Below are 22655 nucleotides of genomic sequence, written 5' to 3'. Positions count from 1 at the left end.
TTCCATGTTTTATTTTGTTTGATTCCATTATGGCTGAAAGACATTCAAGTCTTAGGAACGCCCAAGTCATGCCTTGAACACGCCCCTGATATGCCTCCTTGAGATTTGGACGTCCTTCTGAAAGACTTCAGAGAAAGACGTCCAAATTAGGTTTCCATTATATTGATTTGGACATTTCTGTGAGATGGACGTCCAAGTGCTTTTTGGACGTCTATCTCTTTCGAAAATCAGCCTGAAAGTTAAGTGCAGATCAACCTGGCATTTAACTTTTGGAAATTCTCATGACCCACCTATGCCCCTCCCATGACCATATCCCCTTATGGGTTGTGTATGGGAAAGTTGGGCACCAAGTTATAGAGTAATGCGCAGGGGAGATCCATGTGCAACGTCAAGCACCAATTAAGTGACCCATTTCTTCACTAAGTTGCATACAGATCTTGGATACATGTGCAAATTCTGGTGCCCAACTTTTGGTAACCTATATAGAATCCGGGGGGTAGTGATTAAAATGCCACCATTTCCATGCCTTCTTGTTTGCCAAATCAAGGCGACTCATTATAGAATTAGCCCTCCAGTGTTTCCACCTGTGCTGAATACATGTCAAACTTTATAAAGACTTCTTGTTTGGTTGAGAACATATCAAAGCGGCAACATAAAAAAATGGTCAGAAGAGTTGGATTTAGACATAAGCTTTGGAAGCCATGGTGTTCTCTGAGCTTCTTGTCCTCTTGAAGTTGGATGGAGCATTCTGGACAGTGGAATAATCATGCTTGTAGATGCTGTGAGAAAAAGGAAAAGACAAATCCTTATAGTATTTGACTATCCTGCTTATAATCAAACGAGAAAAACGCCCAAGTTCCGACCTAAATTGGGAGATGGACGTTTATCTCACAAAAACGAATAACGCGGTATAATCGAAAGCCGAACTTGGACGTTTTCAACTGCACTCCATCGCAGAAGCGTACAAAGTTGACGGGGGCATGTCGGAGGCGTGGTGAAGGCGGGACTGGGGCATGGTTATCACCCGAACAGAGATGGGCGCCTTTCGCCGATAATAGAAAAAAAGTATGCGTTTGTAGCTAGAATTTAGGGCACTTTTCCTGGACCCTGTTTTTTCACGAATAAGGCCCCAAAAAGTGCCCTAAATGACCAGATTACCACCAGAGGGACTCGGGAATGACCTCCCCTGACTCCCCCAGTGGTCACTAACCCCCTCCCACCACAAAAAATGATGTTTCACAACTTTTTATTTTCACCCTCAAATGTCATACCCACCTCCCTGGCAGCAGTATGCAGGTCCCTGGAGCAGTTGTTAGGGGGTGCAGTGGACTTCAGGCAGGTGGACCCAGGCCCATCCCCCCCTACCTGTTACAATTGTGCTGCTTAATGCTTAGTCGTCCAACCCCCCCAAACCCACTGTACCCACATGTAGGTGCCCCCCTTCACCCCTTAGGGCTATAGTAATGGTGTAGACTTGTGGGCAGTGGGTTTTGAGGGGGATTTGGGGGGCTTAACACACAAGGGAAGGGTGCTATGCACCTGGGAGCTCTTTTACCTTTTTTTTTGTTTTTGTAAAAGTGCCTCCTAGGGTGCCCGGTTGGTGTCCTGGCATGTGAGGGGGACCAGTGCACTACGAATCCTGGCCCCTCCCATGAACAAATGCCTTGGATTTATTCGTTTTTGAGCTGGGCGCTTTCATTTTCCATTATCACTGAAAAACAAAAACGCCCAGCTCACAAATTGTCGAATAAAACATGGACATCTATTTTTTTCGAAAATACGGTTCGGTCCGCCCCTTCACGGACCCGTTCTCGGAGATAAACGCCCATGGAGATAGACGTTTTCATTCAATTATGCCCCTCCATGTTTTACTTTTTTTTTTTTTGGAAAACCAAACACAATTCCAATATATTATACAGAATTAGATTTACTAAAGTATGCTACCACATCATTGCATGGCACAGTGCATTAATGCACATTACTTTTTTTCTTAAATTTATTAATTTTTGAACAAATATAAACAGAACAATAAAAAAAGTATTATACAGATGTGACAGAAATAAACGGTTAACATGCCTACTCTCTCTGCCCTCAGACATGCCTCCAGTGATAAAAAATAAAATCTACTTTTAGCCCATAGGAAGCGTTTGCAGATCCCAAAACTACCACGGGACGCCACATGGTAGTGGTTTTTAACTTGTGGTAAGCACATGTTAGTTCTTACCGCAGCTTAGTAAAAGGGCTCCCGAGTCTGTGGTGAAGAGTTATGCTAGCCCTTGCTCTCAGTAAAATACAGGCCAATGGCTCATAATAAGAGCTAGGCTTCTTAAAATCAGAATCATCTCTGATACAAAAGAGAGCTAGCCTGTAAAAATCAGAGATCACCTTTGACACAGTTACATTTCACTGTGGCAAGTACTGAGATGAGGTAATTGAGATCTGGCAAGGGTGGGGGCAATCTACTCTATAAACAATCCTGAGACTGGCACCTGCAAGACGTCATGAGCAAGAGTTGCTATGATTGTGTAGAGATAGTGCTGGGTCAGCTGCACCCCGGGTGAGAACATCCAAAGGGGGTCTAGAGGAAGGTTTGGGAACATATGAAGTCATTCTGATCAACTGATAAGGGCTAGGAGCCCTGTTGAGACAGCTGGGGTCCATTGAAATGAATAGGGCCAACATTGTATACAAGCAGCAGTTTGAGGGGTATTAGATCAGAGAAGAGAAGAAGAAGACCAGAGAAGGAAGACGTGCCATGATATGCTGCTCCATTATGTGAATGCTTGACTCACCTGTATTACCATTGGTAAGATTGTAATAAACTATCTTATTATATCTACTACATACTGGGTTCCTTTCTAATTACAAGGGTCTATACTGCCTTGATGGTGTAAGCCTGTCATGAGCAGATACAGGGTTGGGGTAATTAAGTATCTAGAGGGGATTTGCAGTTCTCTCTAGGATAGTACAGAGAGCCCATGGCTTCCGCTGCGCAAATGGGTGAGACAGATCCTAATTATAAACAGTGGCAGTCAGTATTTTTTAGAGGTCAGAGGCACTGTGGGCAAAATAATCTGAATATTCAGTGGCAGCCACTGTTCAGCATCAAAACTGGTTAGTGGCTGTTGCTGAATATCCAGACAGAGAAGTGAACTGCCAGCACAATCTGGATAGCAGCGATATTTGCCACCGTCTGGATAGCAGTTAGGACAGCTTTTTTGTTGTCCTAAGTGATCTGGATAACATTGAAAATTACTGCTATCTGGATAACTTGTGTCTCCACTGCAGGGGTGTAACCAGACCATGACAAGAGGGGTGGCCAGAGCCCAAGGTGGGGGGGGGGGCACATTTTGGCCTCCTCCCCGCCACCACCCTCCTGCCACCACTTCTGCTCCCCTCCCCCACGGCTGCTACCACCTCCCCGCAGCCGCCCTCCTGCCACTGCTTCTGCCCCCCCCCCCCCACCACTGTGAAAACAGGACAGGGTGCCAAGCAATGTGAGACCAGTGCAGGACAAACACTTTAGCTGGTGGGGGTTGGGGACCCCCACCAGCCAAACTGGGGGCCCCAGAGTCAATTTAGGGGGGGCCCAGGCCCCCATAGCTACACCACTGCTCCACTGATTCTACCTTGGATCTCCCCAGCACTATCCAGATAGTGCTGAAGTAATCTGTAAAGTCATTTGGCAGCAGTATGTGGATAGTGTTGCCAAATAATCTCTTTCAGTGGCATTTATCCGGATAGCAAATGCTGCTACCCAGATAAATGCTTTTAACTATCTACACCTATATTGTTAAAACTTAGGTCATTTGCATGTGTCTTAGGGCCCTGTTTACTAAGCTATGCTAGAGACGTGATATAATTTTTAGCATGCACTAATCATTAGTGCAGGCTTACTGTGTAGATGCTTATAATATTCCTATGGGCGTCTACACAGTTAGTGCATGCTAATTTTTAGCACACGCTAAAAATGCTAGCGCACCTTAGTAAATAGGGCCCTAAATATTCTATCAGGACTAATGTGCATGCAGATAATACCCCAGTTAATGCAGGTGTAATGCAGGAATTAACACTAAAACCACACTAGTACATAGACCTGAATAAATAGCCAGATAGCTTACACAGTAGCCTGACAGGTTATTAATTTAAAGTTTTGTATTTAATTTATACTCCAGCTTTTGTTCTCCTATACTTGCTGTTGACTGTCTATATTTATAGATTTATGTAAATTATTTCTGTATAAGCTGCTGCTGAACTTTATTTAGGATTAAATATTCAATTAATCAATCTTGTCTCTGATTTTATCTCAGATAAGTACTTACTAGGTCTGAAGTTGAAGAGTGATTGGCATGCAAACCAAAATTCTGAATTGTTGTAAAATCTGCCTGCTGGGAGTGTGTTTACATGGTGGATGTCTAAATCTTCAAAGAAATGGCAAATAGTTTGATAGAGGCAGTTTTGATGCTCTTAGATTGGCTCTGCGGGGCATCAAAAGAATCAGCTAAGTGCTGGGTCTGAATTAAATTTTGGAACAGAAAACTGTGCTTCTGTCTGGAAGCTACTAAGACTCAAGCCAGCTGCTTGATTTTAATTTAACATGGAGAGAAAAAGTGAAAGGTTATGGAGGACTTGTCTTGCTTTTTTAAGGGAATCCTGTGGGGAAATCAAAACTGCAAGTCACTGCATGCAATGGAGTAAGCCCAGGACTTGATCAACCCTGTTGGGCAAATCTGGATTTAATTGGCAACCCTAGTCAAGACAGACACTCCTCCCTGAAATCCTTTAAGTTCTTAGGGCCAGATACACAAAGCTTACCCTTGCTATTAACGTTTGCTTTAGACTGGTTCTAGCAAATGTTTAGGTAGCTAGGAATGCACAAAGGGGTTTTCCATGGTTCTAACATGTGTCGTTAGCAGCCACCCAGAACCCCATGCAAATGTATTACAATTAGCTCATTAGTATTCTAATGAACCCATTAGTAATCAAATGTGTATTCCACAGGATACACAGCTCCAGAGCAGCCCTAATTTAATGAGGAAATTTTATGACTGCTGTGGAGCTGTCTGAAAGGAGAGAAGCATAAGCAGGAAGCTATAAAGGTTGCCTGCTTTTGCCTTCTACCTCTCACCTCCTGGTGCCCCCCCTGAATTTTTTAAAAATTTTCCATGATGGTCCAATGGACCACATCACCCCCCCCCCCCCGTGACCTCGGAACCTTTAAAAAAAATTTTCCCTGGTGGTCCAGTGGACCAAACCCCTTCCCCTGAAGAGGCACACCCTTCCCACACTCGATCTACACCCCCGCCCCTCCCTGTACCTTACAACAAGGTGGAGGCAGGAGCAATGGCTCCCTCCTTCCTTGGGCCTGCCCGGAACAAAATGGTGGTGCCCAGGCCCTGCCCAGTGCATTCTGGGATGCACTGGGTAGGGCTAAACACCGGGGGTCATGGTCCACCGGCCCACTAGGGAAAATACTTTAATAGGTTCCAGGATCATGGTGGGTAGGGGGAGGTCGTAGTCCACTGGACCACCAGGGAAAGTTTAAAAAAAGATTTGATGGGGGGGGGGGGGAGTCAGGGGCCATTGTAGCACCGGGGTAACAGTGGCGGTCTAGTGCATCTCACAAACAGCAAGGTTGCACAAAGGGGGATCCGTGCAGCGAGGCAGACGTATTTTACGGCTGTCTTTGTGCATCAGGGCCTTAGTCCCTAAATGTTTTCTTTTGCAAAATTCCAGCACATGGTTTTGTAACAGTTTCTCAGGTTACTATTTGGTTCCAAATTTGCCAAATAGATGCCTTATATTATCCCATTGCATGCATACGCTTTCAGTTTTGCTTTTTCTTAAGTTAAGGCTGCCAACTGGATCCAGATTCACAGGACAGGGTTGATCCAGTCCTGAGTTTACCCCAATGCATGTTGGGACTTGTAGTCTTGCTTTTCTCTTAAGGCATGCAATGCAGAAATCAGAACTACAAGACCCCGCTTGCACTGGGGAAAACCCAGGACTGGATCAACGTTGTCTTGCAAATCTGGATCTAGTTGGCAGTCCTATCTTAAGTACTGTACAACCCATTGAATTATGCAATTGTATATCCACAAAATTGTATGTGTAATTTATGATGACAATCAGATTTGTGTAAAATCATATTATTCCTCAAATACTAATCCATGAAACAGCAATAAGAAATCTGTCTTTCAACCAAATGTGACATCACTTCTGTCCCACTACTTATTTCTCTCAGCCAGAGATTGAATCAGTGCACTCTGCTCTCAGGCTCCACCTTCCACAAGGAACCCAGGAGAGTCCTGATAGGGCTTTAGAATGAAGCATTAGCATGCTGACTCTGGCTAGCTCTTGTCAACAATTGTTGCTCTCCCAGTGATCAGACATTGGGTATGGACTCAACTGGTAACAAAGGTTTATGGGATAGGAGGAACAACTTGTGGCTGGGAAGGAAGCTGAGACAGTAGTGTAGGAGTGGAACACCGGATACTACCCGAATACTACTGCCTACCAGAACAACCTCATGTTTTGTGCCTATTGATGGACTTATACTTATGTATTCTACCTCTGCTTTTGGCTTTTAGCCATACTTTATCACTGCACTGGACCATTGTGCCTTACTCAGTTTTGTTGTTTACTAATGTAAGACAGAATGCAGGGCTATTAGACATATAGCTTGTAACTGTAACTGTAGTAGCAAGGCGTATACGAGATCAGCTTGCACGTAGATGCCCCATGAATAGGTGGCCTTGGAGGGTGCTAACACCCCCGCCCTGCATCTCTGAGCCGACGAGTCTTATCTCCTGTGCTAGAAAGGAGCATTGTGTGTATGTAGAATAAGCTGCTAAGTTTCGTTTCTCTTGCCAGTATCTTTTCAGTATTATGACGTGTGTACGTACTGAGAACTACAGTTATGCACTGTATGAACTACAACTGTTTACTGCGCATGCCAAATGTGACGTGTAAGGGGCCTAGTGCGCAGGCCCAGTAGGGAAGTATAAATGTAAGTGTCAGGTGATTTGCGACACACAGTGTCCTGAGACTACTCGGTACTGTTCACTTGCTAGCAATAAAGTTGCCTTGTTTGGAACCAAATTTGGCCTTTTGTCTTCTGATTTACTAGCCTGTTTCATTGGCGAGCCAGCCAGGAGTGTTATCAAAAGGGAAATCGGATTATATTCTTCCCCTCCCCCACTGCGGTCGGATCGGGTCATCGATCCCCTTCCGAGAAGGTGGTGAGTGGCCACCGCTGATTTCAGCGTCCATCTCCCGGAGGAGGGCCGATCAACTCCGCCCGACTGTAGAGGGGGCTGTGTGGTTCCGGCAAGGCACCTTTTTCTATTTCACAGAGAAGCGTACGACGGCGCGGCCTGCGACCCCGGCGGACAGGCGAGTATACTCTACGTAGTGACCGGCCCAGTAAGGACCGAAGAAGAGGCGTGATCACCCTCTTTTAGCCAGTGACTAATACGGACTATTGGTATAAGACTAGGTCCCGAAACTCACTAGGCTCCGACGACGAAACCGAGCGGCGAACGGGAGGGTTTCTTGTGGCGTATGAAAGTGTGTGAATGGGCTTGCAGTTCCAGGCCGGGCGACCGCGATCTGGTCAGGCCGAGTGTTGAACCTTTTGTGTCTGGTGGAACGAGACCCCTTACTCCTCCACCACCCCTTTCCCCCTTTGTCCGTCACCTGTCCTTTGGCACTCAGGTTAGGATGGGCGGGGGTGGGTCCACACCGTTAGATTTAATGACGAAACACTTTAGCGAAGTGTTCGATCAAGATAAATGTAGCAGGGCCGGGATGATACAGCGATGTCAATTTATGTGGCCAGGGCTAGGGATTGCTGAATGGCCCCCGGGAGGGTCATTTGAGTATGAAAAGGTGGCGGCGGTCATGAATATTGTCATAGTTGAAGGGAACCCAGGCTGCCCCGAGGACATTCCATACATCCAAGCGTGGTTGGATGTGGTCCGGGATCCGCCGGCTTGGGCCCAACGGAAGGTAGAGAAAGCCGCCCTTATGGTGGTGAAGCAGAGGAAGGGCCGGAAAACTAAACTTAAAGCCCTGCCGACCTATGCCTTCGCTCTCCAAAGCCCGGCAACCGTTGCCGTTCAGAAGGCCGCAGGGACCGCCCCTATACGGCCGACCGCCCCTAGCGTAGAGGCCACTGAGACCACGCCCCCTGCTACCATTGTTAAGGCAGAAACCACGCCCAGTACTACCAACACACTTTCTAGAATGAAAACCCCGAAGGAAACCCGAGGGAAAGTTCAGGGTTTGCCCGAAAAGAAGCCCCCAAAGGCCCCGATACTTGCTACGACGGAAGCATACGAAGACGATATTGCGCCACCGCCATATGCCCCTATGTACCCCGGCTTCGCGGGCCTAGCAGAGGGCCCGGATAACGCCGGAGCCTCCGGGTCAGAGTCGGAGGCCGAAGAGATTCCCCGACCAGCCTCACCTGAACCAACGGGCCACGCGACTACCCGGAAGAGTACACGGGGGGTGAAGAACATTACCCGGTTTCCCCAATTAAGTCCACAGAAGGCCATCCCTCCCGGCCGTAAAGGGGGGCCCATCAATATATACCCAGTCCGACTATCTACCACTTTTACCCCAAACCCGACAGAAGAAGGGGGTCAGCCCATTGAATCAACAGTTTATAGCCACGTTCCCTTCTCCAGTGCCGACTTGTACAATTGGAAATTGCATGGGCCATCTTACGACCAGAAGCCCGAGCAGTTGGTAGAATTAGTGGAAGGCATTATATACAGCTATAATCCTACGTGGGGAGACCTTAGACAATTGAGCGCCCATATTCTGACCACGGAAGAACGCCGTCTCTTACAACAGAATATGGAGCAAGCTGTTCGGGATGCAAACCCGACTCATGCTAACTTACAGAATCTAATAGAAACGGAGGCGCCCCTCGCTGCCCCTGCGTGGGATTACCGGACCGTTGAAGGCCAGGCCTTTATCCGCCGGTATCAGCAGGCGTACCTGGCAGCCTTGAAGAAGGGGAAGCAGAAGGTTACAAATATGGGGAAAATCCATAGTGTAGTCCAACTGAAGGACGAGAGTCCGGGGGACTTCCTTGAACGACTTATGGAGGCATTCAGAAGGCACAGTCCAATAAACCCTGAAGATCCCAAGAACCTCCCAACCGTGGTTATGAGTTTTGTTAGTCAGTCAGCACCAGATATACGAAGAAAGCTGCAGAGAACGGAGGGGTTTGAAGGGATGAGCATCAGCCAACTAAAAGCTATAGCTGATCGCGTATTCGGATATCACGACCAAGAAGAGAAGACGGAGGCCCGGAAGGAATCGACCAGACGGATGCGGGAGAAGGCGGATGTGTTGGCCACGGTACTGGAAGAGCGCCTGAGGTCTAGACCAAAGGGGAGGGGCAAAAGGACAAGAGGAACACGGTCCCCCATAGGACGTAACCAGTGTGCAAATTGTCGGCAAGAAGGGCACTGGTGGGCTGACTGCCCAGAGGAGATACGGGACCGCCCGAGAGAGGAGGAACCATGGGACCGCCCGAGAGAGGAGGGGACTAACGACCGCACAGGGGGCCCCAGACGAGGCCGGGGCCGAGGCCGAGAAGGTCGAGGATGGGATGACCAAAGGGAATGGCAGATGGCTGTTGACGCTACCCGGGACAGTACCGCATGAAGAGACCGGGAGGGCAGAGTCCCCACTGACCCTCTGGTGGAAATTCGGGTGGGGACGCAGTTAATGAGAGCTTTACTAGACACGGGGGCCCAACGATCTGTAATCACCACTGCCATAGCCCCGGCCACAAAAGAAACCATACCAATTGTGGGGGCTTCCGGGAAGTCCCTTGCGGCGCCCCTCCTCAAGGAACGCCAAGTTCAGATCGGAGGGACGATGGTGTCTCATCAGTTCATACACATCCCCGGATGCCCAGTCCCCTTGATTGGTCGAGACCTACTCTGTAAGCTCCAGGCCACCTTGAAGTTCAAGACCACGGGGGAGGTGGAAGCTAGCTTTGAAGATCGGCCAGTAACACTTGTCTGCCCAGTGAGAGAAGAATGGAGGCTACACGCCCTCCCAACTGTAGGGGCCGGCGACTGTCGGTATGACCAGAACACCCCTTTTGCCCAGCAGAGGCGGGCCCTAATGGATGAAGTGCCTAATGTATGGGCAGAAGTGAACTCAGGTGGACTGGCCGTAAATGCTATCCCCATATGGATTGAACTCAAACCAAATGCCCAAGTCGTTAACCAAGGACAATACCATATCCCTTATGCGGCCCGGCATAGTATGCAAATTCACTTACACAAACTTCTTCAACAGGGGGTCCTTAAACCGATCAGATCCGCGTGGAACACCCCATTACTGCCCGTTAAGAAGCCAGGCACATCAGAATACAGACCCGTCCAGGACCTGAGGAAAGTCAACAACCAGGTAGCCGACATAGTTGCCCTCGTACCGAACCCTTACTCCATTCTAGCCCAAGTGCCAGCCCACAGCAAGTGGTATAGTGTCATTGATCTGAAGGACGCCTTCTTCTCCATCCCCCTTGCTGCCGACAGCCAGAAGTTGTTTGCCTTCACGTGGGAAGACTTACAGACTGGAAATAAACAGCAACTCACATGGACCCGGCTCCCCCAGGGGTTCAAGAATTCACCCACCCTCTTTGGTGACCAACTTGCCCAGGACCTGAAAACGTACCAGGACGAATACGGGCCGGTCGTCCAATACGTGGATGACTTATTAGTGGCCCGTGAAACGTACACGGACTGTGCAGAAGCTACCCTTTACCTCTTGAAAACCCTGGAAGCCCAGGGGTACCGGGCCAGTCGCAAAAAGGCCCAGATATGCGAGATCGAAGTCGAGTATCTGGGGTTTCGCCTCCGAGAAGGAACCCGAAGGCTCGGTACCCCCCGAACCCAAGCCATCCGCAACCAACCCACCCCTGCGAATAAGAAGGAATTGCGGGCACTCCTCGGAGCCGCTGGATACTGCCGGCTCTGGGTCATCAACTTCGCTGTCCTGACCCAAGACTTGTACGCCAAACTGAAAGGACCTGAACTCGAGGGCCAAAATCTCCAGTGGGAGAAACACGAACTGAAAGCCCTTCAGGACCTCAAGGAGGCCCTTGTGGCCCCACCAGCGCTCGGACTGCCAGATGTGACTAAGCCGTTCCACTTGTTCATCGACGAAAAGAAGGGATTGGCACTTGGAGTCCTCACCCAACTGGTCGGCACCTGGCAACGCCCTGTAGCATACCTCTCCAAGGGCATGGACAACGTGGCACGAGGATGGCCGGGCTGCCTCCGAAGCATTGCGGCGGCCTGTCTGTTGATACACGAGGCCAATAAACTCACGTTTGGCCAGACACTCTTTGTGACCACACCCCACGCCATCTGCGGCCTACTCGAGAGTCACGGACCCAGATGGATGACCAACTCCCGACTGGTTAAATACCAAGCCCTCCTGTGCGAAAATCCGGAGGTGCGGATCCTGGACACAACTAACCTCAATCCCGCCACTCTCCTTCCGGCCCCTGAACTACCATTCCACGACTGTGAGGAGGTAATGGCCACTGTGCATTCTAGCAGACCTGACCTCAAGGACCAACCCTGGCAAGGGGGCATTACCCTGTTCACCGATGGAAGCAGCCAAGTAATAGAGGGAAGTCGAAGAGCTGGCTATGCTGTTGTATCTGAGGATCACGTGATCGAGGCTATGGCCCTGCCGCCCGGAACGTCAGCCCAGAAGGCGGAGCTGATCGCCCTCACCAAAGCCCTCCTGTGGGCTGAAGGAAAAGTTGTTAATATCTACACCGACTCCAAATACGCCTTCCTCACCCTCCAGGTGCATGGAGCCCTGTACAAGGAGAGGGGATTTCTGACAGCTGAGGGAAAAGGACTCGCAAATGCCACCGAGATTTGCCAACTACTCGAGTCAGTCTGGAAGCCAAAGAAAGTAGCTGTGATGCATTGTAGGGCCCACACCGGCCGGACGGACCCTATCGCCCGTGGTAACCAACGGGCGGATGATGCCGCAAAAAGGGCAAGTCAGCTCCCTTACTCATCTCATCCTTCTGACCCCGTACTCGTCGTCCAGCTCCCCGCAGAGACCCCTATCTACACCCCCCAAGAAACGGAGTGGGCCCGACAAGAGGGCCTGGAATCACGCAATGGATGGTGGATACTACAGGACGGGCGCATATGGATACCCGAAGCCCTGGCCTGGGCAGTGACCAAAGAGGCTCATGATCGCACCCACCTGGGCAGGGACGCTCTGGGGCGCCTACTTGAGAAGACCTACTACATCAACAAACTGTCTCTGTGGACCAAAAACGCTTCCAGTCAATGTGTAACTTGTGCCCGGAATAACCCCCGAACAGGACCCAGTCCTGCGCCAGGACACGTGCTCCGGGGCACTAGCCCTTTTCACGTTTGCCAGATTGACTTCACGCATATGCCCCCGGCCCGGGGCTACAAAGCCATCCTAGTCGCAGTGTGTACGTACACCGGATGGATTGAAGCCCAGCCCACTAGAACGGAAATGGCTAAAGAAGTCACCTCCCTACTGATTCATCATATCCTACCCAGATACGGTCTCCCCAAGCAGATAAACTCCGACAACGGGCCAGCCTTTGCCAGTGAAGTAACTCAACAGCTCAGTACAAGACTGGGCCTCGATTGGAAGTTGCATTGTGCCTGGAGACCCCAGAGCAGTGGAATAGTGGAGAGAGCTAACCGATCCTTGAAGAACCAGCTAGCCAAGCTATGTCAAGAAGCCAAAGCCAAATGGCCCGACCTGCTTCCACTGGCCTTGCTACATCTCAGGTGTACCCCCAAGGCTACCGGCCTTACCCCTTACGAGATGATGTACGCTAGGCCACCGCCACTACCCTCTTTCCCCGACTCCCTGCAGATACAGGGCGAGAATTCCTTAGTGAGACAGATGAAAGCCTTACACGAGGTAGTGCAGAACATCCAGCAATACACTGAGAGAGTAGCTCCCCTGGTTTTTACCAGTCCTATACACCGGTTCAGGGTAGGAGAGGAGGTGTGGGTGAAAGAGTGGGATGACTCTGACTGTCTGAAACCCAAATGGAAAGGGCCCTCCCTTGTTCTCCTAACGACCCCAACCGCTGTTAAAATTGCAGGAAACCCAGTGTGGATACATTGGACCCGATTGAAGCCTGCTGCTCCTACTAGCAGCGCCCCGAAGCGTTGGACTGCGCATCAACATCCTGACGCTCCACTACGGCTGACCCTAAGAAAGACGTGAACCGACAGATTCATGCCTGCCTCGCAACAGGAGCTCAGCTTTTGGACCCACTGCGTCTTTGGCTCTGTGTTCATTGCAGCCTTCATCGTGGGCCTCATTGTCTTCTTGCTGCAAAGGCTCGGATACCTCCCACCATATATATAATGCTGAGCCTACTCCTCCTCCTTTGCTCAGTCCCGAGCTATCCTACCACCCTGAGCCAGAATTGCACTGAATGCTTGCGCCTGGTGCGCCATCGTATAGAGGGAGGATATCACCTAGTTACCACCCTCATCCACCAGACGCAGCCCCCGGAAGGTAATTGCAAGCTCCTTCCGGCGTGCGCCATCATCACCCCGGATGGCCTCCAACAGTTCCACAGATGTCTCCAAGGCAACCTCACTGTCTGCCATAGTCCCACCAAGCCAAGATACTACAATGTCACCCTCAGTGTAGGACTCCCTGCGTATGTGGCCGGGCCCCCGGGAGTTGAAGGTGATGGCATTCTGTATTACGTAAATTCCACTCGCATCCTTGCTGGCGGTATCCCAACTGTGGCTACACTCACCTTCGACGTTTGCGCCGCCATGGACAAACACCCTTGGTCCCGTAAGTGTGGAAGCCAAAGTTGGTGTCAGGCATATGTGAACGACCACAAGTATGTCTGCCCCTTCAGTCCAGATATGAGATGCTGCTCCCCTTGGGTTTGGCTCCCCTGTGCCGGCGACACTCGAGCCTCGGGCTGGGAACGAGTATGCGCTTATACAGGAGGAGGATATGCCGGATGCACCGGCCTGGGCGAATTTCGTCGAGGTTCTGGTAACTATGTGTCCCTGGACTGGCCCATCCGAGGCCACGACATGCCCTGGAGAGGAACGTGGGGCCTTGGCATTGACGGCGGAGGGATGGATCCGCTGACGTATATTACCATATATCAAAGCCTTGAAACAAAGCCTCCCACGCACTACCAGACTACTGTCGTTGGGTACCAAGAGGTATTCGATGAAATCGCTCGCGCTGAAGAAGCAGCGACTAAGTTCCCCATCTCCACAGAAGCGCGGAATATGTTCCTCAACCTGGCCGAAAACATCGCCTTCTCCCTGGGAATTACCAACTGTTTCGTCTGTGGAGGCACGGACATGGGTGAGCAATGGCCTTGGGAAGCGAAGGAGGTCTGACAGCAAACATGGGATGCGCTCAACACTACTAACATTACCTTTCCCCAGCGCCTGAAGCCGTACAAATGGGCCCTGAGAACCAATATCATCGGTACCCTCTGCGCTAGTCGAGCGCCATCGAAGCGTTATTCTGTACCCGTGGGAGATTCCGCTTGCACGGGGGTCCTTCAGTTTAACGGCAGTCGACATACCTGGTGGCAGACGGACCGCCTGCCCGCCCCGGAGCCCATCTGGAATGAACCCACCTTGAACGCAACGTGGACACACGGAGGGAATGCCTCCCTTAAATGGGTAGCCCCGGAGGGCTACTACTATATTTGCGGGCGCAGGGCCTATGAACAGCTCCCGGCCCGCTGGTACGGTACCTGTCTCTTAGGCACCGTCCGACCTAGTTTCTTCCTTCTGCCCCTGCAAGTCGGCGAGACGTTAGGCATCCCCCTGTACGTGGAAAAGGGGCCTGATAGCATTGCCAGACGCAAACGGTCTCTTATAAGCACCAAACCTAAAGTCCAAATTGGAGACTGGAAAGACAACGAGTGGCCGCCAGAACGTATCATTCATTACTATGGACCGGCCACCTGGGCTGAAGATGGCACATACGGGTACCGTACTCCTATCTACATGCTGAATCGCATTATCCGCTTGCAGGCAGTGCTCGAGATCCTTACCAACGATTCGGCACTTGCCCTCAACATTTTAGCCCGACAGAACACTAAGCTCATTACCGCAGTTTACCAAAATCGCTTGGCCCTCGACTACCTCTTAGCCCAGGAAGGCGGGGTGTGTGGCAAGTTTAACCTCAGTAATTGCTGCTTACAGATTGATGACCAAAGCCAAGTCATCAGCGAGATAACTGACCGTATGGTCAAATTAGCCCACGTCCCCGTCCAAACCTAGAACAGCGCTTGGGATTGGACTTCCTCCCTTACCAGCTGGTTGCCAACTTCCGGGAGCCTGCAAGGCCTCCTGGTCATGGGTGGCCTATTTCTGCTGTCCTGTTTACTAATTCCTTTGTCTCTTCCCTTAGTTTTCAGGTGTCTCCGCTCCACCATGGAAAGTATCGCTGACCGCCGGGCTGCTGCCCAACTTATGGCTCTCCAGGTGTATTCCCCCATTCCCCAGGCTGACGAAGAAGAACCTTGTGGCTGACGCGGACTTCTGTCCTCCCGAATCAGTTTATGAGCCAATACCCTTGTGCCAGCATAAGACCGGCTACAAAGGGGGGGGGGATTCCACTAGGGGCCCTCCGTCTCAACCCCGGCGAAGTAACCAGCGGCTGCACAAAGGCTTAGGGCTCCTTGTGACCTCCTTGCTAATACTTCTTGTCTCTCCTTTCTGTTTTAGGGTTCTGGAAATGATACTCTCCATCAGAATGACTGTCTAGTATCAAAAGGGGGGAATTGTAGGAGTGGAACACCGGATACTACCCGAATACTACTGCCTACCAGAACAACCTCATGTTTTGTGCCTATTGATGGACTTACAGTGGGGGAAATAAGTATTTGATCCCTTGCTGATTTTGTAAGTTTGCCCACTGACAAAGACATGAGCAGCCCATAATTGAAGGGTAGGTTATTGGTAACAGTGAGAGATAGCACATCACAAATTAAATCCGGAAAATCACATTGTGGAAAGTATATGAATTTATTTGCATTCTGCAGAGGGAAATAAGTATTTGATCCCCCACCAACCAGTAAGAGATCTGGCCCCTACAGACCAGGTAGATGCTCCAAATCAACTCGTTACCTGCATGACAGACAGCTGTCGGCAATGGTCACCTGTATGAAAGACACCTGTCCACAGACTCAGTGAATCAGTCAGACTCTAACCTCTACAAAATGGCCAAGAGCAAGGAGCTGTCTAAGGATGTCAGGGACAAGATCATACACCTGCACAAGGCTGGAATGGGCTACAAAACCATCAGTAAGACGCTGGGCGAGAAGGAGACAACTGTTGGTGCCATAGTAAGAAAATGGAAGAAGTACAAAATGACTGTCAATCGACAAAGATCTGGGGCTCCACGCAAAATCTCACCTCGTGGGGTATCCTTGATCATGAGGAAGGTTAGAAATCAGCCTACAACTACAAGGGGGGAACTTGTCAATGATCTCAAGGCAGCTGGGACCACTGTCACCACGAAAACCATTGGTAACACATTACGACATAATGGATTGCAATCCTGCAGTGCCCGCAAGGTCCCCCTGCTCCGGAAGGCACATGTGACGGCCCGTCTGAAGTTTGCCAGTGAACACCTGGATGATGCCGAGAGTGATTGGGAGAAGGTGCTGTGGTCAGATGAGACAAAAATTGAGCTCTTTGGCATGAACTCAACTCGCCGTGTTTGGAGGAAGAGAAATGCTGCCTATGACCCAAAGAACACCGTCCCCACTGTCAAGCATGGAGGTGGAAATGTTATGTTTTGGGGGTGTTTCTCTGCTAAGGGCACAGGACTACTTCACCGCATCAATGGGAGAATGGATGGGGCCATGTACCGTACAATTCTGAGTGACAACCTCCTTCCCTCCGCCAGGGCCTTAAAAATGGGTCGTGGCTGGGTCTTCCAGCACGACAATGACCCAAAACATACAGCCAAGGCAACAAAGGAGTGGCTCAGGAAGAAGCACATTAGGGTCATGGAGTGGCCTAGCCAGTCACCAGACCTTAATCCCATTGAAAACTTATGGAGGGAGCTGAAGCTGCGAGTTGCCAAGCGACAGCCCAGAACTCTTAATGATTTAGAGATGATCTGCAAAGAGGAGTGGACCAAAATTCCTCCTGACATGTGTGCAAACCTCATCATCAACTACAGAAGACGTCTGACCGCTGTGCTTGCCAACAAGGGTTTTGCCACCAAGTATTAGGTCTTGTTTGCCAGAGGGATCAAATACTTATTTCCCTCTGCAGAATGCAAATAAATTCATATACTTTCCACAATGTGATTTTCCGGATTTAATTTGTGATGTGCTATCTCTCACTGTTACCAATAACCTACCCTTCAATTATGGGCTGCTCATGTCTTTGTCAGTGGGCAAACTTACAAAATCAGCAAGGGATCAAATACTTATTTCCCCCACTGTATACTTATGTATTCTACCTCTGCTTTTGGCTTTTAGCCATACTTTATCACTGCACTGGACCATTGTGCCTTACTCAGTTTTGTTGTTTACTAATGTAAGACAGAATGCAGGGCTATTAGACATATAGCTTGTAACTGTAACTGTAGTAGCAAGGCGTATACGAGATCAGCTTGCACGTAGATGCCCCATGAATAGGTGGCCTTGGAGGGTGCTAACACCCCCGCCCTGCATCTCTGAGCCGACGAGTCTTATCTCCTGTGCTAGAAAGGAGCATTGTGTGTATGTAGAATAAGCTGCTAAGTTTCGTTTCTCTTGCCAGTATCTTTTCAGTATTATGACGTGTGTACGTACTGAGAACTACAGTTATGCACTGTATGAACTACAACTGTTTACTGCGCATGCCAAATGTGACGTGTAAGGGGCCTAGTGCGCAGGCCCAGTAGGGAAGTATAAATGTAAGTGTCAGGTGATTTGCGACACACAGTGTCCTGAGACTACTCGGTACTGTTCACTTGCTAGCAATAAAGTTGCCTTGTTTGGAACCAAATTTGGCCTTTTGTCTTCTGATTTACTAGCCTGTTTCAGTAGTATAGGGAAGAATTTTTCTGGGGGGGCAGGGCAAAGTAATGTTTTGCATTCCCAACACTGATTTCTATAAAGCAGGTAGCAATAGAAAGGGCCACACTGATAAGAATCTGAGGAGGGGGGAGAGAGGAAATGTCCCTCTTGAACCCCCCCCCCCCCAATACCCCTGAGCTGAGATTGCCACTAGGATGGAAGGATTTTGAAAGACAGTGAGACTGCTCCTACCATGGGAAGGAGCTTAAGGGAGGCTGAGACTGCTGCTGGTATGTCAAAGGTTTAAAAACAGGCTGTGGTTAAGAGGTTTTTGTTTGGGGGAGGGGGTTGATGAAGGCTGAGACTTCTGCTGGAACAATAACTATTAGAAAGAAATAGGGAGTACCACTTTCATGGTGTGGGGTAGGGTGAGATGAGGTAGAGAGAGGCGGAGACCGCTGCTATGGTAGTGGTAATTTTAGGGAGGCTGTTGAACGGTTGGGAATAGGGTTGAAAGAGGCTGAGGCTGCTATCAGTGTTTGGTTAGGGTGGGCTGGAGTGTGGTTAACTGAGGTTGAGCCTGCTGCTGAGATTAAGGTTGCCAACTGACTCCAGATTCAGTGGATAGGGTTGGTCCATTCTCCACTGCATGCATAGGAGCCAACTTTTCAAAATGATTGACTGTGTTTTATACAACACTAGTTACCCTTCTCTGGAGATAGTGGAAGAGCATGGTCAATATTGGGGGTGCTCAGTGCCCACTGTACCTACTGAGCTGGCACTTATGACTGCATACATGAACCTGTAGTTTTGACTACAAGTCCCTTCATATCAGGAACCTCCCACAGAATGTGGGGGACTCAGGAATCACTGTTTAGCTTTTCCTGTACCTGCACTTAGGCACAAACAACTTCATATCTCACAGCTGTTACTTCCTGCTGCCAGATTAACAGGCATGAAGTGTCAGCTGCAAGATTTGAAACTGTTCATTGTCTTGGGGCTGGCAGACAAGTGTTACAGAGACAGTGGAGAAGGGGTGGGGCATGGACACAATGGAACAGACAAGGGGGTTAGATTGAGGACAGGAGATGGTAGGAGGCTATCCAGCTTATTTTCGAAAGTGATAGCCGGCCATCTTCCGACACAAATCGGGAGATGGCCGGCCATCTCCTAAAACCGGCCAAATTGGTATAATCGAAAGCCGATTTTTGGACACACTCACCGGCATTCTGTTGTGGAGGCGGCTAAACTTCAAGGGGGCGTGTCGGCAGGGTAGTGAAGGCGGGATGTGGGCGTGCTGATGAGATGGCCGGCTTCAGCTGATAATGGAAAAAAGAAAACCGGCGATGACGAGCATTTGGCTGGTTTTACTTGGTCTATTTATTTTCATGACCAAGTCTCAAAAAGATGCCCAAACTGACCAGATGACCACCGGAAGGAATCGGGGATCACCTCCCCTTACTCCCCCAGTGGTCACCAACCCCCTCCCACCAAAAAAAAACCCATTTCCTTCCTAGGAGGGGAAGTCAGTCAGCCAGCTCGTAAAAAAAAAAAAAAAAGGATCTTGCTGATCAGTTATGTTATGACTTACTTGTTCTGGAGTGCTGTATTTTATGATACTGTTTTGAGAAATGTTCAAGAAAGACTTCATACAAATGAAGAAAGTCCCTGCCGTTCATTTTCCCTTGATGGCCGTCCCTGACGTGCACTTCCCTTAATAGCCGTCTTTGTCTGTGAAAGTGCACTTCTCTTAATGTCTTTCTCTCCGAAAGTGCACTTCTCTTAATGGCCGTCTTTCTCCCCAAACAGGGAAATCAAAACAGTTTTTGCTCACAGTTTTTTTTAGTAGTAGCAGAGGGATTTGAACCAGCAACCTCTGCATTACAAGAGCCATGATGTAACCACTTGGCTACAGCTCCACTTACTTGACTGTTCCTCCCTTTTGATTATACCCCTTCAGGTCTCTCTCAGCCAATCACAGTGCATTAAGCTGTCTGTGAGTGGCTGAGAGAGACCTGGAGGGGTATAATCAAAAGGGAGGGACACCCAAGTAAGTGGAGCGGTGGCTAAGTGGTTACATCACTGGTCTTGTAATGCAGAGGTGGCTGGTTCAAATCCTACTGTTGCTACAAAAAAAAAAGCAGTGTGCAATAACTTTTGATTTCCCTGTTCAGGGAGAAAGACGGCCATTAAGAGAAGTGCAGTTTCGGAGAGAAAGATGGCTATTAAGGGAAGTGCACATCAGGGACGGCCATCAAGGGAAAATGCACGGCAGGGACCTTTTTCATTTGTATGAAGTCTTTCTTGAACATTTCTCAAAACAGTATCACAAAATACAGCACTCCTGAACAAGTAAGTCATAACATAACTGATCAGCAAGATAGTAACATAACATGGTAACATAGTAGATGACGGCAGAAAAAGACCTGCACGGTCCATCCAGTCTGCCCAACAAGATAACTCATATTTGCTGCTTTTTGTGTATACCCTACTTTGATTTGTACTAGATCTAAACATCCAGAAGTACCAGTGCACTACGAATGCTGGCCCCTCCCATGGCGAAATGCCTTTGATTTGACCGGGTTTGAGATGGCCGGTTCCAGTTTCCATTATCGCTGAAAAACAATGTCGGCCATCTCAAACCCGGCGATCTGTGGCATTTGGCTGGCCCCAACCGTATTATCGAAACAAAAGTTGGCCGGCCATCTTTTTCAATAATATGGTTCCGGCCAGCTGGTGCAGCACCGCCAAAATAGATCGCCAGCGATCGATTTCACCGGCGCCGTTTGATTATGCCCCTCCATGTATCCCATTATATGGGTTGAAGCCAGTAGACATAGCTTGATGGCAGTAGGCAGAGTCCCAAGTACTCCCAAAACAATAGGAAATGCTATTGAAAGCAATAGTAAAAGTTTATTAGAAATAATGGACTACCTATGCATGGTTCATCTTTAAAATATCAAAAGCTGTTCCAGCTGAAGGACAAAAGATTTTTTTTTAATTTTACTTATTTGACAGCTTTTTAATTTATTTGAAAGCATCCCATATGTAGATATAAATATGAAATCAAAACTGAGTATCACTAAAACAGCTTCAAAAATTATTGTAGCTGGTGGAAAGAGCACAAATAAAGGCTGTGTTTTGTGCTCATTTTTCTATACTGTTCTATACAATACAGTGATACATGGCCAAATTTCAATGAGGATATCCTGTTTACTGATTTATCTTAACTGTCACTGTAATCTGTCTTGGGAAGCTTGGTGTTACAAAGATTGGAAGTAAAATTAAACTCTTCTTTCATTGGGTCACATGGAATCACATCTTCACTTCTTCTCTTTTGTACAAACAGATTATTCTGTTTCGAGCATGTTTCAGGGACAAGTGGTTTTCATAAGTCAAAATAATAAAAATAAATATTTTCTTTCATGCAGATCTCTCATTTGTTTAAACATAACTAAATGGGCTATAAACCCTTAATGCAGCCAATTGGTTTTCTTATATTTTGGCCTTGTGATGACTTATACAGTAAGACTGAATAATAGAATTCAGTAACATCCAAAACTTATTAATTAACTTTATAATTGTGTTCGCATTTGGGTAATAACTGAGAAAATGCTGTTGAAAACTGACTTGACGAAGAAATAAATATATAAAACAGAACTGGAAAATATTGGCATATTTAGACTGACTTGGGACTTTGACATGAAGGTAGCTCTGCCCTCATTATTTAATATCTTTCTTTTAATAGTAGTAATAAACAATATTAAGTGCATTTTTATAATATACCACTGTATTCCACAAAACAAAAGGTGCAAGTTCCCACAAACCATTTTTCTCTTTTGATCTAGGCACAGGGGAAAAAAAAAGATTTTAAATGCTCCCAGGTTTCAACCTAATTCATGTTTAATGTGGGATATAACTGCCATAAATAAGTAAATAAATAAATAGAATCTCTGAATGTTGAGCACCTGATTCTCATGTTTTAGTGGCCCTTTACCAGAAGGAAAAAAAGAATCTCTGCACGAATGTAACACATGCTAGGGTGTCTCCTCCAAATGGCACACTGATTATGATTTATAACAAATTACTACTCTACCTATGAAAAGTTATTCCGTTGTTATACTTTCTCTGTATACATCCGTATGCTACACAAGCTGGCATGTTTGAAAATATAAGTGGGATTAAATAAAAATTCTACCAACAATAAAGAACGACAATATGGATGCAGCAGCTCATAGGTTTGTTTGCTTTGTTTTGAGTGTGTTCAGAACGATGGCTGTGCGGAGAAGCGGAAACATAGACTAAACTAAGTGGCTTCAACTTTTTGGTGTCATGCCATCTCCTGTTCTCAATTAAACCTCCTTCACATGTCATATGTTAATAACTGTGTTTGTCTTATGATCTCCTGGTTTAGGGAGACAAGACACACTCTGGGGAATTCTGTATAGGGGTCAAAATCTCCCACTGAAAAATATGCTCTCCTTGGTATCTTTTCAATAGAGGTAAACCCAAGACTACATTAATCACCAACCTTGTTGGGTGAATCTAGAGACAGCTGGCAACCCTAACAGCACCTTCAAAA

The 22655-nt window shown here is 48.2% G+C and overlaps 1 protein-coding gene across 1 annotated transcript in view; it reads right to left on the bottom strand.

Annotated features, from left to right (window-relative positions):
* Positions 1–585: 585 nt before the first annotated feature.
* The window catches only part of LOC115479066 (claudin-15-like), a 67454-nt gene continuing 45384 nt past the window's right edge, over positions 586–22655 (bottom strand). Inside the window, exon 5 of the mRNA XM_030216794.1 lies at positions 586–779. Within this exon, the coding sequence (XP_030072654.1) occupies positions 680–779 (100 nt within the window). The 3' untranslated portion in view covers positions 586–679. The remainder of the gene's footprint in view (positions 780–22655) is intronic.

The sequence above is a fragment of the Microcaecilia unicolor genome, chromosome 10, assembly GCF_901765095.1.
Source record: "Microcaecilia unicolor chromosome 10, aMicUni1.1, whole genome shotgun sequence".
NCBI lineage: Eukaryota > Metazoa > Chordata > Amphibia > Gymnophiona > Siphonopidae > Microcaecilia > Microcaecilia unicolor.
The sequence above is the reverse complement of the archived record's forward strand: the minus strand, read 5'-3'. Positions and strand labels throughout refer to the sequence as shown.